This window comes from Apaloderma vittatum, unplaced genomic scaffold (genome assembly GCF_000703405.1).
Source record: "Apaloderma vittatum isolate BGI_N311 unplaced genomic scaffold, ASM70340v1 scaffold2146, whole genome shotgun sequence".
NCBI classification, from domain to species: Eukaryota; Metazoa; Chordata; class Aves; order Trogoniformes; family Trogonidae; genus Apaloderma; species Apaloderma vittatum.
Genome location: NW_009722107.1, coordinates 28,654 through 43,000, shown reverse-complemented (window position 1 = coordinate 43,000; position 14,347 = coordinate 28,654). Strand labels below are relative to the sequence as shown.

Genomic DNA, 14,347 nt, shown 5'->3' with positions numbered 1-14,347 from the left:
TGCTGAAAGCTTTCAAATGAACTGTTCCATTACGAAAAATAAATATTTAATTCCATGCCAGACAGCCTCAGCCATGGCTTGCCTGCTTTGTGCTACTCCAGTTCATTATAAAAGGCTCAATTCTCTAGAGCTCGTCAACCTGCAGAAGTCCTCCAAATCTGGTCTCGTAACAGCTGAGCCACTGAATCCTGATTACATTTGTCAGTCTTGGCTACATGACTTCTCCTCCCTTAGCCTGGCACTCTATCAAAGTATCATTTCACACCACCCTCAAATTACTTTTATAGGCCTATTTCTGGAAGCAGTTTCAGGGACGCTTATTTTTCCTTCAGCTAAATTTTGGTGGACACGGCATACCAAGAGCTTTGTCCCGCTGGAAGAAGAACATTCTGAACATTCACCACAATGCCCCCAGCCTAAGAAAGGCCGCTGTAATTACAGCACAGAAACAGAAGCCTGCAGAGGACATGGATCCTCCCTCTGTCACGACTCGCTGTGCACCTTAATTTCCTGTGCCTCCCTTTTTCCAGGTCTGGAAACCAGACATTGTGCTTCCCTACCTCTATATAAACAATTTGAAATCCAGTGCTGCACAAGGGCCAAATACGACTGCTGCTTGACAGCCCTGCCTTTGATTCCAAGTGCCAAGCTTCCCAGATGGCAGCATAAAGACATTGCTTCTCAATGCCGGTTTTTGTGCAAGGTGCACGGTCCACGTATGGACAGAACTAGTCAGGGGAAAAAGGAGGAGATAAAGCACTGGGGCTCTCTCTGTGAAGAGAAGGAAGAGACGATTAAGAGAAAAAGGCTGCAATGGAAAGCAAGTTGGAGCATATGTTGCTTCCTAATGAAATTCAGGGCTTTTTTTTTGCCTGTGTGTATAAATTGAGGTGGCTGGTGCTCCATCTTTCCTCCTCCTGCCCTCGTACATTTCTGCTGAATTTAGCTGTGAAGGAAAACGTGGAAACAAAGCCAATTTTGCTTCCCTTTTGCGAAGCAGTTAAGAGATCCTGAAACGTGGATAGCATATGAACTGGATGTCATATTCCAGAATTTAGGCACGTACAGGCACACTCCACACAATTCAGAAAAGCCCAAGAGAAGCTTTGGTTTATACACACAGACAAATACTGCAGCAGCAATTGGCAGAGATGATACTGCTGTGATACTGTGCTGCAGCCATTACATACCCCAGAAACACTAGGTCTCAGCATGCCAGCAAAAAAAATAAATAGGTAGAATTGCATCATTTCACTGGCACGAAACAAATCCATCACAGTGATGAGGGCAGAGGAGAAAAAGAGCAGGTCCCAAGCAAGGGATACCACACATTCAAAGGGCAGGGAAATGGAAGGTACCAGATTGACAGCAAGGAAACACGAAGAAGGGTCTGTTCTGTATGTAGATTTCTGCCTTCAGGGCCAGAATCTCTCAGGACATTTTTTTTTGTTTTTGAAGCCTCAAAGATGTTCTTAGAAAGGTTAATTTAATAGTTTGGTTCCTTCCTAGCACTATTACGTCATTTATGTATTTTCATTCTCTCAAGCTGCTATAGCAAGCAATAAATTCAAGGTCAAATACTGGATATGGTTAAAACTCCAGCAAGGCAGCTGACAGTGGACAGCTCTCAGCATTTGAGCCATGGAAGCAAAGTCTCCTCTTTTTTGTGCTGTCATCAGATGGTTTGCCCTTGCTTAATATTTTATGAAAAATATGTGTCAACTGTTCCTTGATGTACAAACTGGAATGCAGTTACAGGGGAGAGAAAAAAAAAAGCGAGGTTTGCATGTTTCTTATTAACAAATACATTCAAATCCCCTTGGAAGGCTTGATATTCTCACTGCAAGGTCTCTGGTGGGCAAAAAAATGGAACTGTTTGTGGCGCAGTAAGTCAAAACGATGGAGGAATTTAAAACTACCCCTAACTCAAATACCGCATAATCTCCTCCTTGTGCCATTCCTGCCATTATTGTGTGTTTGCACAAAATCATCACAAAGAATTGAGAACTGGAGGTGAGGGGGCAGACAGATGGAAGCATAAAGCAGTCTTCCAATCGCTCCTGGCATCTTCCTGCTTAAGAGCTGATGTGGTATCCTCTGTGTAATGTAGAGTACTATGCTACTGTGGAAGACATCCAGTGCTCGCTTCTGGAGAACACAGATTTCCATCAGCTTCTGTGAAGGCAGCGTGACCTAGGCCTTAAGGGGAGCTGGAGCACATGAAGGTGGAGAGACATGGGCATCTGTCACCCTGACAGTAAGGCTATGGGATAACCACAGACCAGTGAGTGAGAAGACATCAAGGCTCTGCAGAGATGTGGAGCAACCAGAGCCAGGATACACAGCTGGGGAACTTAGAACATTCCTACTACTATGTGGATGTTACTAAGGTGGGTGTTACTAACACGCTTCACCTTTGAGAAGGGAAGCGTGTTACCTGAATTGGACCACAATCAGAACAGACAATTCAGGAAGAACAAATAAGCACAGTAAGTATATTTGTTTCTCTCCCACAAATCAGATAGTTGAACTCTGGCTGTTTTACCTCAGGAGATGAGGAAAGGAAAGGTTTGATGTATATATTGGAGTCGTGCACTTTCAGGTCATGGTCTCCCAGTCCTCGGGTCACTCCAATAGTTGCCATAACCCGAGCCTGGAAATAAAGAATAGCAACAGGATCAAATCTTGCTACATGCACTGCATCAACAAGGAAAGAGTTCAGGGAAATGTTCCTACTCTGTAACTGTTACAGTTAGGGATGAATTCCCTTTTCTCTCCCAGAAACTCTAGACTTAACACAGCTAATTGCCTTCAAAGCTTTTCACACTCGCGTCATCTCCATTTCCCCCATTATTCCAAGCCTTGTGTCCATCCACATCCCAGTCTGTGTACACCCGTCTCAGACTATGACCACCTGTAAGGGGCTGCGACTGTGGAAATCTAACCCAGTTGTCTCACTGTCCCCACACCAGTCTACAAGAACATTCCTTCAGCAAATTATACTGGCAGTAAACACTTTATAAAAAGGATGAGGACCCTAACTACTCGCCTAAGAAACCTGCAGCCTCTTCCTATTGACATATTGTCATCTACTCCCTCCTTGGTAAAGTGCCAAAGGCCACATTAAACTGCTGAACACACAGGCAACAGTGGAACATCTTCATCTTCAGAGAGTGGAACATCTCCCTTATGAGAAAAGGCTGAGGGAGCTGGGTCTCTTTAGCTTGGAGAAGAAGAGGCTTAGAGGTGACCTTACTAATGTTTATAAATATGCAAAGGGTGAGTGTCAGGAGGACGGTGGCAGGCTCTTCTCCATGATGTCCAATGACAGGACAAGGAGCAACGGGTGCAAGCTGGAGCATAGGAGGTTCCACGTAAACTTAAGGAAAAACTTTTTCACTGTGAGGGTGACAGAGCACTGGCACAGGCTGCCCAGAGAGGTTGTGGAGTCGCCTCTGGAGACATTCAAAACCCGCCTGGACACGTTCCTGTGTGACCTACTGTAGGTGATCCTGGTCTGGCAGGGGTTTGGACTGGATGATCTTTCGAGGTCCCTTCCAACTCCTCACATTCCGTGATTCCGTGATTCTGTGATTCTCTGACACTCCTCCAAAGACTGACCAGGCAGACAGCCTCACGGGGAAGCTCACTCTCTACTGTCTCTGTACCGCCTACCCTGAACTCTAGCTTAGCTGCAGGAGCTTCTGAACGAGAGAGCTCACAGCATCAATAACAGAGAGCAACTGCCTCAAATTATTTTGCCTCACTAAACCCTGGCTCCATAAGGCAATAAGAAAGTAAATTAAAAAGATGTGCATGAAACATTTTGCAAATAATTATAAACCCAGCTAAAATCACAGATAAGCTGCAGGTCTGAACCTTCAAAAACTGGACTAATTTTGAAAGGCGCATATTTTTGCATTGAGATAAGAACCTAATGCAGCAGGGAAGCACTATTTAGAAACACAGTGAGCATACCAATATTGGCAAACTGACACCACTGCATCCTTATATTGATCCTGTTGCTGCATCCAGCTAAGCTTGCTAGGATCAGCACTAATGATCTCACTGTTCTTAATCACAGAGCTGGAAACAAAGTACACCCCAAACAGAATGGTTCGTTTCTTCCTTTCAAGAAAAACTATCAGTATCTACACATCAGCAAAATTCAACAGCAAGTTCACGTACACCAGCTGAAGAAGATACAGTTAAGGGGTGTTATACTTTCCAAATCCTGCCCTGATCTCTACCCTTCATAAATTAGAGTTTTGCATCTCTGAGCACTATTAAATATCCTCCTGCTTTGTTTTCAGCAAACAGGTAATTTTGCTATCTTAATCCAGCCTAGTTACATTTTGCAATGAAACCAAAACATTTAAACTCAATTCTCAATTCTTTAAGACAGTCTCATTGTAGCCTACTTACAATTAAAGAAAAACAAAAGCATGCTGAACAGCAAATGACTGTTTGCTATAAAAATGCTTTTTAATATGTTGAGCTCTCCCTGACACCCCCCAGACATGAGACTGATTTATGACAGAACTAAGATATTCTTTCAAGCTGTCAAAACGATAAAATAAAGAGATACTGAGTGGAAAACATTGGACTGCCACAGGCTAAACTGAGTGGTAAACAGCACAGAATTCCTTCTTCCTTTGGTCTGAGGAAAGCAAATGTGCCCACCTTCTTGCCTTCTCCGTATATAAGGGGAAACTTCAAGTCATCTTCCTCAATGGTTTTGTATGCCCTGTGGGGGGAGGACAAACAACATTTATAAAGCTTGCACTCAATTAGTGACCCAGTGCCCTGAAACAAGAAGCAGCTGTGATTTAAAAAAAAATAACAAATAACAAAAAAAATCATTATTTTTCCCAAGGACTCGTGTCTTTGAACAAAGACGTAGAATTCTTTTCCTGTGGAAAGATTTGCCCTAAAGAATTATCCCTTTCACCAACAGGAAAAGTGAGTATGAGGAAATACCTACCATGCCAAGTTGCTCCTATTGCTTGCAAGGAAAAAGAGGTGGACTGGAATAACTTCCTAATCAGGTAAGGTACTGTTGGCTATAGCAGCAGCTATACTGTAATACAGTGTCATAAAAAAACCCAAACAACCAAAAAAAATCCCCCACAACCCACCAAGAAGCTAACCAATGACTGGATTCACACTGTTAATGTGAAATGGTGAGCAACGAGAGGACACACACACAGTCGAAGCGTGAAGCAGCTCTCCCATCCTGTTCTCACCTTTCAGGGCCGCTTAAACCAAGACAAGTTTCACGTGCTGTAGAGGGATATTTACTGCTCTTTTGACCTTGACTGCAACAGTCAAGGTTGTCAGAGATTTCACATTTCGCAGCAGCCTTCCCAAGGCCAAGGGACATGAGAAGTAACTGCTCGTGCTCTGATTCTGTTTACCGTATGCCTGTGCACTCTACCTTTGACACGTCCAGCTGGTGACACTGATGAGGTGAGAAGGTGAGCAATTTTGCCAGTAAGAAATAAATAAGAAAAATAGTAAATAGATGGCTGTCGTTCTTGTAAGCTGTAGAGTCTTGTGGTTTGTGTAACACGTGCTCGAGCCAAGGTGCTGTGGAGCCTCTTTGCTTAAAGTACATTGCCCCAGAGGGAGACGTGTCCCTTCGTACCACGAAATTGTCCCTCCTCAAGCCTCTCCCTGCATGTCGTCCTTCCCTCCCAGCCCACCCCTTCCCAAAGCCCTTGGGGGGATATAAAAATCCTCCCCTGCGCTCTCCAAAGTGGAAGAGAGAAGCGGGAGGAGAGAAGGTGTCCCAGTGGGTCCCCTGCCAGGCCCCGCGGTGCCGGGCTGGCTGCCTGAGCTCCAGGGAGTCGCAGTCGATCAGGTTTAAGCAAACGTAAGGCAGTGACAGAAACCGGCGGGAAATTAAAAAATTCAGAGTGAAATCCTATATCACAACCGAACTGCCCTGTTTCACCAAAATATGTCATAGGGCTGGGATCAATAAATGGTGATGTATTACCCAGCAATACAGTCTGGCCAGCCTAGGCAGGGCTCAGACTTAAAAGACATTTAAGTCCCACCTTTACACTTCCCAGTAGTCACAGATAGGGCCCATATTAGGGTTTGGGGATGAGGGAAGGGAGAAGAAAGAAAAAGGAAAAGCAAGCAAAATGCAAAAAACCAGAAGTGGTGGACTCTTCTCCCATACTACAAAACACGTGAAAACCCAAAACAGGACCAGGTGAGGTCTGCAAAATCCAGCGGGTCCTTCATGGGAACGCATAGCCAAGAGCATCTTGAGTATATAACCACCATGCTTGAGCATCTCTATGAGACAATACAGTGAAGGTATTCGAACGACATTTTGTACTGGGGAGAGCAAATGGATCAGCTCTTAAGTCAAAAAAAGCACAAATCACTACAAGTAGACAGCATGATAATACTTCTCTGATCTTTAAATCCTGGAGGAACATTTTGTTGGGAGTCAGTCATGGACTTTGCTCTTGTTCCTTCCTTTACTTCTCACAAGGAATAGCTCAAGTCTCTGCCTCACTCACCAACCTGGATATCCTGGTCTGAACATGGAGGAAAAATTTTACCATTGTTGACTGCTCATGAACATGTCCCAAAGCTTCCAGTCGGACCTGTAGTCCTGGAAGCTGTGGTGAAACCTCCTTGAGGAGTCATCTGAATTATTTCCCAGGCTTTGCATAGAGCCAGTTGTGCTCTGACACCAAGAAAAAGGATCAATTATCGATTTACAAAAAAGGGTCTCAGCTGAGTTCATGTTAGGCATCAGAGTCAAATGACTAATCAAACTACAAACCTTACAAGACAACCATTCCTACCGGATTTTCAAGTTGTACATATTTTTTACAAATAGCGAACAAGACTAAGTTGATGTGACAGTTTTAACTATATGCAACTCCATCTTTAAAGGAAAAAAGGAAAACCCAAATTAATTCTTTACTTGCAAACAATATTATCTTCAAGATAACTACCAATACTTAACAGCAAAGCCTTCACTTTACACTGCCAAAACCAGGAATCAAGATTTCTTCCCCCTCTCCCCTCATTCCTTATATTCTCTCGCATAGCACCTCACACTGACCGCGCTTTAGGTAGAAGGAAAAAAAGAAATGGTGAGAGAGATAACATTTAGCCCAATGCCCTTCAAAAGAACCGTCCCCACTGCTGAGTCCAGCATGTTTTATGGAACCAGCATAAGGACCATCATCTCTAGGGCCTTCAACTGCGACACAACAGCGTAAGGATGCTGGAAAGGGACGTGTTGCAAGGGCTGAAGCTAACTTGTTTCATCAGCAGATGAGGAAGGGCAGCTGGCTAGCCTGTGACTTCCTGAAGCGATGTGACTAAGTGAGGAAGGCCCAGGGGGCTACACTGATTTGTTTTGTAGTTTCTTACAGCAAATCACCTCTTGGGCTCAGAACTTGGGTGTCAAGATTCATCTCAAACATGCTTTTTCTGTTGATGTTGCTATCGCCTGAAAAATTATCAGCACTTGGAAAAACAATGCTCAGAACTGCAACTGCAGCAGTGGAGCTGGCACAGACACACTGAAAAGCAACCTGAGACACCCTACGAAAGTACCTATGTCCTGCATTACTAGCGAAACAGAATTAATAATGTATGAGCATGTGGTTTGCTGCAAGAGAAGGACGAAGGGCAACTTCTCAGCTAGCAGCTCAGCAGCTGCGCTGGGGAGAAGGAAGGAAGCTATGAGGTTCATTTTAATTTATGCCCGTGAAACCTCCTGTACTTTGTACGTGTGCTTATTTCACACAGGCTACAACCTTCTGGACGATTTCACTTGATTTTAGGTAATAAAGTTGCATTTATACCCTTGTGTCCTGTATATAAAAAGACAATATGGCATTAGGTATATAAAAGACAGCCACGCAGAGAACCTGAGGGGGCTGTTTGGCTTTTTCAGTGCCAACATGGCCTTATTCAGCCATTGACATAATTCAGCCTAGCTCACTGTTTTAACAAACAGAGACAAAGGGCTGCAATCCTCAGCTCTCCTCATCTTCCTCATCCGCATCTCAGGAGGTCTCGGTGGCCACCAGGACACAGCACGACAGGGTTATAAAGACAAGGCTGAGCTATTGCGCTTGCTGCTCTGAATGAGCCTAAATCCGGACAAGTGCTTCTGCCACGCAAACCTCGATCTTTCCAAATGGAAAAACATCAGGGTGGAGGAGGGGAGAAGAAAAGGCTTGTGCCCAGCTAGATCTAGCTGCATATTTTTCAGTTAACTTTGTTTCTCCTTTTCATTTCAAAAGAATTATGAGATGCTACTGCTGTCCAAAAATACTGAACTAGGGCTTGACATATGTACCACCCACAAAGTTACATTTGGACTCAGGATCAACATTTTGGAAAACCGGGCCAAATCGCACCAGGAGCCAAAAGAGATGTCAGAATGAAAGAACTAGGACTGACATGATGTTACTCATATGCTAACTGGAATCTGCTCTAAATTCATGGTGAAAAAATCACCAGAAGCTGCTAAACACACAAGACAATCTATGGAAGAAGTTTCCTACAGTGCTGAGGTCATTAGCAGTGCTTTAGGTGCTCTTTAAATAAAAGATTATCAAAGTTAGCTGTGTACTGCTGGGTCAGAACTTGAAAAACTGGTCAGCTCCCAAATTCAGTTTTTGGAGCCAAAGTCCTAGATAATTTCTTACATGTGTTACGCATTCTCCTGCCATATAATTTGTTCTTAAAATTGGCCTTCTGAAAGCAACATACAAACTCACGTAAGAGCAGAGGTTGTTCACGATCAAAGCCAAAATCCACATTATATTTTCGTTCACAGCAAACTGTAAGGTCATGACAAGTACTGTGTTGGCATCCTCAGGCACAACAGATGGTGGCGAAAACACAACCCACCCTGACCTGGAAGGCTCAGTTCTGAGAGTGACAGGGGAATCCAGTCTCTGTGCTCTGCTTTACCATAGCACTTGGCTTTACAAAGTTTCTCTGTATTTCATAGCTATGCTAGTGATACCTTATAGTACACTGAGAATTAAACCGAAGGAAGAGCAGGAAAAAAAAAAGAATTATCAAAGGGCTTTAGCTTAAAGCATAGAGCAAAACCCACTTGTGGCAAGCAAGCAAGAAAATGCACTACAGCTTTCAAAATGTCCTAGTTCATACTGAGTATAACAATGAAGGCTCTCTTGTGATACAGATTTCTGGATTCTGTGTATTTCTAGAAGTGCTTTGCTCTGTAAAAAACCGAGCAGGAAAAAAAAAAGAATTATCAAAGGGCTTTAGCTTAAAGCATAGAGCAAAACCCACTTGTGGCAAGCAAGCAAGAAAATGCACTACAGCTTTCAAAATGTCCTAGTTCATACTGAGTATAACAATGAAGGCTCTCTTGTGATACAGATTTCTGGATTCTGTGTATTTCTAGAAGTGCTTTGCTCTGTAAAAACCCCCACACCTAGAACCAGCCCCAAACACCCTCCACTCCACCTCTCCCCTCCAAAAGCCCCCACAACAAAACTATCCCAGCTAACCAACCAACCTCCCTCCCCCCAAGCTCGACAACCTTTGGCCATACCAACAGGAAACCAGATTTTAATCTTCGAGTAGCACAAAACTTGACTGAAACTGTTTGCTTGTTTGTTTTTCCCCTCCTGCACAAGGAATCAGTGGATTGGAGCTCACCCTTTGGATAAGAGAGGTTACATCATCAACCCATAAGGAACTGCTTACATGAACTACAGGCATCAAACCAGCAGAAGCGTGTGCTTACTACTAAGAATACTAGATGTGTACTGCTCAGTAAGCAGTGAAAATTATACAATTTATGTCTTGATTCATCCATAATTTTTAAAAATATCCTTACACATACGTGTGTCTGCAGTCAGGATCTCCAGATCCAGACAGCACTGTCTGATACAAAGTACCCTCAAGGTCTGTTAGCTTTAATGTTCCAGTGCTTCAGTATTTTTCCCGTATTACTCATCTGACATATGGTTTAATGGGGTAAAACTATGATAAACAAAGACAATAAAAGTACACAAACTATAGTAATGTTTGTTAAGAGAAAAGATGATGGCAAACCCAAATCAGTTAAAGAGGACTGATGCATATGGACATATGCACAAAACAGTTTTTAGTGAAAGATCTCCAAATCAAAATACTCTCATAGGGTTTCTTTCAGGTAAAGAGGAATATATGCAAGTTTTAAAATACGCAGGTTTCTCAGAAAACTAAGAAACCCCTTCTTCTGAACTTGAAAGTGTACAATGCTTCATTTTGAAAACTCCCGTTCTGTCTACCCATCCACAAATTAAAAAACCAAAATTAAAGTATCTCAGCATGACTTGCATGCACAAATGATCTCTGGCTTGGTCTAATCAGACTGGTACACAAGCTCTGGACCTCCAGGGAGCCTCCACTGCTGTGTACACTCCCAAGACAGAGCGTGGAATTTGGAGAGGATGTATCCCCCAGCACCATAGGGAAGTAATTCCTAAGCAAAATAAACTCTATTTATCTTGGACAGCCCATTTTAAACCTTAAGCATCAGTATCTCCTCTCAGGAGATTCACAGAGCATGGCTGATTTTTCAGTCCATTCACCTCTATGGAAACATTAAAAGAAAGAGGTGGAGGAGAAGTTCAGGAGAGGGTGGCCAAGGATCGAGATAGGTCCTTGATCCAAAAGAGGACAAATCAGGAAAAAAAACCAAACCAAAACTGAGGGTAATATAAGTATAAGCACTCTCCCTTGATGCTTCTGTGCTCAGGAGGCTGGGAGGGACAGACCAAGAGTACTATGAGCATTTTCAGTCACTGCTTGTTACCAGTTTAGTTTCCACTACCCAAGTGACAGAAACTGCCTGCAGACACTGCAGCTGCTCATCAAGCAGATCCATGTTCTGCAACAGTTTCAACAGGCTGAATCTTCTCTCTTCCCCAGTAAATTTGCTGTCTTTCCTTCACCTCTTCTACTTTTAAAAGACAGACAGGAAAGTTTGTCAGCAGCTTCCTCTGGAGATAGAGGGATAAGGGAAGTGGGCCCTATGGGCTTAAATGCACTGTAATGGACAGAAAAATTCACGTTTTGCTGGATTTCTTGTTAAAAGGATGTGGTGAGGCAGATGGGAGAAAGAATGCGTGTTAACCTCGCAGTGTCTGCTCCATGCTTGCTAGCTGGGATCCTCTGGGAAGAAAGGAGGTGGCTGTTAAGGAGCAATCATGAAGCAAAGTCTTCTGGGAAAGATCGCTGTAACGTAGGGATGGGGCAGACAGTGAGAGACAGCAAGCAGAGACCTCACCATCCCACAGCGGTGCTGAGAACTCCTCCGAGGAGCGAGAGGTTGCCTCTCAGCCAGGAGCAGAGCCCTAAGTCAATCCTGGGTGGCAATGGAAAGAAAGAGGATTTCCTAGGGACCCAGCTGAGGTTGTGTCAAACTCGTGCAGCTGGGGAAGCCAAAGACTTCACCTTACCGGGAGGAACAGTTGTTTTTGCTTGGGTTTTCTGATTGAAGATGACCTCATTTCAGTTCAGTTTCTTTCTGATAAAACAGACTGGAAGCCTTTTGTTTGCCCTTGCACATGCGGCACCTGATTTTGTGCCAAGGCAAAGCCCAAGAGCTGATGCCCATCCATGCAGGGACAGGCCTTAGCATGTGCTGCTTCCAGAAGGAGATGCAGGACGAGACTCAGACCCATCTCATTCTTGCTGCGCTCGCTTGGCCCCAAAGAGGCCATTTACAAAGAGCTTCACCCCAGACTTCAGTCCTCTCTTTCACCGCAGCGCTATTACTTTCTCGTTTCTCCTTTCTCCCGCTCCGAAGACCCTGGCTCAGCTCCTGTGGCATGTGTGCGCTCGGGGAAAACAGAGCCATCCGTCACTGTCAGGAGCCGTGCTGTACGCAGCAGGTCAGCGCTCACCTCCCGCTGCTCCTGCAGCGAGGGCTGCAAATCTTGAAAAGATGCATAACGTGCACATCGCAAACGGCCATTCATCATCGCGGAGCCATGCCCCAGACACCCGGGCACAACCCAGCAAAGCTGCTCCGGTTGCGGGCGCCGAAGAGGCATGTCCTGCTCCCGGCTACCTCACGACGAGAGACAAGAGCGCAGACACATAAAGGAAGGCGAGTGGCCGTGGATTATGTTTTCCGCTGCAAAAAAAAAAAGTCATATCCTATCTCTCTCTTCTCCAGAAAGGCCCAGTGCTGCAAAGGTGGCCCATAATCATTAAATTATGAAAATGTAAGTTGCTGGGAGGAAATTAATACCAGGCATGACTGGGGAAAAGGCTGCTTTCTTGTGAAGTAATTATGAAATTAAAATTTGATCTCTCCCTGGCGATTGTACAAAGGATACGGCTGAGGTCTCGAACACAACAATACAGCCAGGATTTCAACAGAAGAAGCACAGAAGGTTTCACTAGACAAAAAAAAGCTCAATTAAAAAAAGGGGGGGAGGTTTAAGGATGATTTTTTGTAAATTACAAGAAATTGGCTAAAAGGTGCAATCAAGCAGGTTACGCCACAGGGTTTGCAGACTTCCAATTACTTTTTACAAGTTGGAATCAAGCTGTTAGGAAATGCAGCTTATCTGAATAAGACTAATAATGCTAAGCTAATTAGACCCACAGGCATTAGCCAGCAGATAAATTCAGGACGAAAAGAGGGACACTGTCACTTTAAATACTGCCTTGGGATCGGTGGAAAATCTAATGAGGAGTGTCAGTTGGGGCTGTTTTATTAGGTGGTTCTCCAGAGAATATAGCCCGAGGTTTCTGTAGCAGGGCTTCTGTGCTTGATTCAATAAATCAATTTATATTAAAGGGGGGCGCAGCACGGGCGCCCGCTCCATAAAGCATTTCTGTGGCATTTCTCAATCTGCTCAGGCACTCCTCAGGCAGGCTACCTGAACGTGCTGTCAAAGGACAGCGAGCCGAGCAATAAAGAATAAGACAGCAGCCGCACTGGCAATATTTGTTCAAATCAGCTCACGCATTACCAAGCAAAACATGTACACTGGCTCTCACCGAGGTATTCTGGATCCCCAATAAGCGATTAATGAGAGCCTGGTTTTTGTGAGCCGGAGTCTGAACCGCAGACGGCAAGGCGGGCTGCACAATGAAAGCAAAAGGCATCCATCCCAAACAAAATAAAACGGCTTCAGAAAGTGAAGTTGCTTTTTTAACCAGATGCTTAGAGGCTGAAAGACATTCCCCGTTGCAAAGAAAAGGGTGAGAGCAGAGCAGGCTGGCAGCTTTCCAAGCGGTGGACAATATTGACTCTAGAATAAAATGGGTTTTGCTTAGTGCTCGCCCCAGGGCACTGGCCCCCCTGTTTTGGATTAATCACACGGGTGGGAGATTCCCTGGCACGGGCGGACCCTCAGGGTGGCTGACCGTGTGCCACCGTGTCCCAGCACCAGACACACGGACACGGAGCTGGCGGGGGCCCCGCCATGGGAGCGCTCACGGGCAGCGCCCAGGTCCCCCACTCGCTGCCGTTCGAGGCTTCAGCCCACGAGGTGCCACGGATGCCACACCAGCTCGGGCCATTGCTGACAGGATGTGGCTCAACCCTGTGCAATCTCGCAGGGCAAAGGAAGCCGCCAACAAATCGGGTCAAAAAAAATACCGATTTGTCATCATCTAGGGCTCTTTTGCCACCCTAAAATCAGTCAAAAAGCTAAAGCTGTGATCTGGAAACATGCCTTTGAAGGACTTCGATGTGAGCAGCACAAAGGCCACTGTTTGCATTCCAAGGAGGACCAAAAAATGAACTTCGAAACCACTGAAGCTGGTGCTGGTTAGTAGTGCCTTCTGGATGGTTTTGTTAAGAGCAGCACCTTACGGCTCCTCCAGCCCTGTGTGAGGCTGAGAGGGGAACCATGGAAGGAGCCATTGTGCCACTGAGGGACACAGTTAGCCAGAAAAACAGATTTTGGGAAGGTATCTAGGATATAGAGTCCAAGTATTTCAACAATTGTTCACATTGGAAAACCTGAACAACTAGGACTTTACTTTTAAATAAAAGGCAGAGAGAGCGAATACTAATTCTGTGCACTACTTTAAAGGAGCAGCAATCATCAGATCTGTCTTTTCTCTCCCTCAATATTTTTCTGCCTCAGGCTACCTGCACCCCTTTTTAGCGCTGGCACCACTTTGCTTACGCTGACATCGAGTCTTCCCCAATGCTTCTGTTGCCAGGACTTGTCCAAGTCAGCAGAACTACCCTCTCTCCAATACAAGTTTAACTTCTGCAAGCCGTGGGCCTGAAAACCCCAGCCCCAGCTGTGAAAGCCTGTCAGTAACACAGACGTCTGCCAGCAAATTACGGCTCCACCCAGCG

The 14,347-nt window shown here is 44.8% G+C and overlaps 1 protein-coding gene across 1 annotated transcript in view; it reads right to left on the bottom strand.

Moving 5' to 3' along the window:
- The window catches only part of LOC104275627 (protein phosphatase 1H), a gene marked incomplete at its 5' end in the record, with an annotated part of 53,104 nt that overhangs the window by 12,965 nt on the left and 25,792 nt on the right, over positions 1–14,347 (bottom strand). Inside the window, 2 exons of the mRNA XM_009871631.1 lie at positions 2,546–2,653; positions 4,684–4,747. Of these exons, the coding sequence (XP_009869933.1) occupies positions 2,546–2,653; positions 4,684–4,747 (172 nt within the window). The remainder of the gene's footprint in view (positions 1–2,545; positions 2,654–4,683; positions 4,748–14,347) is intronic.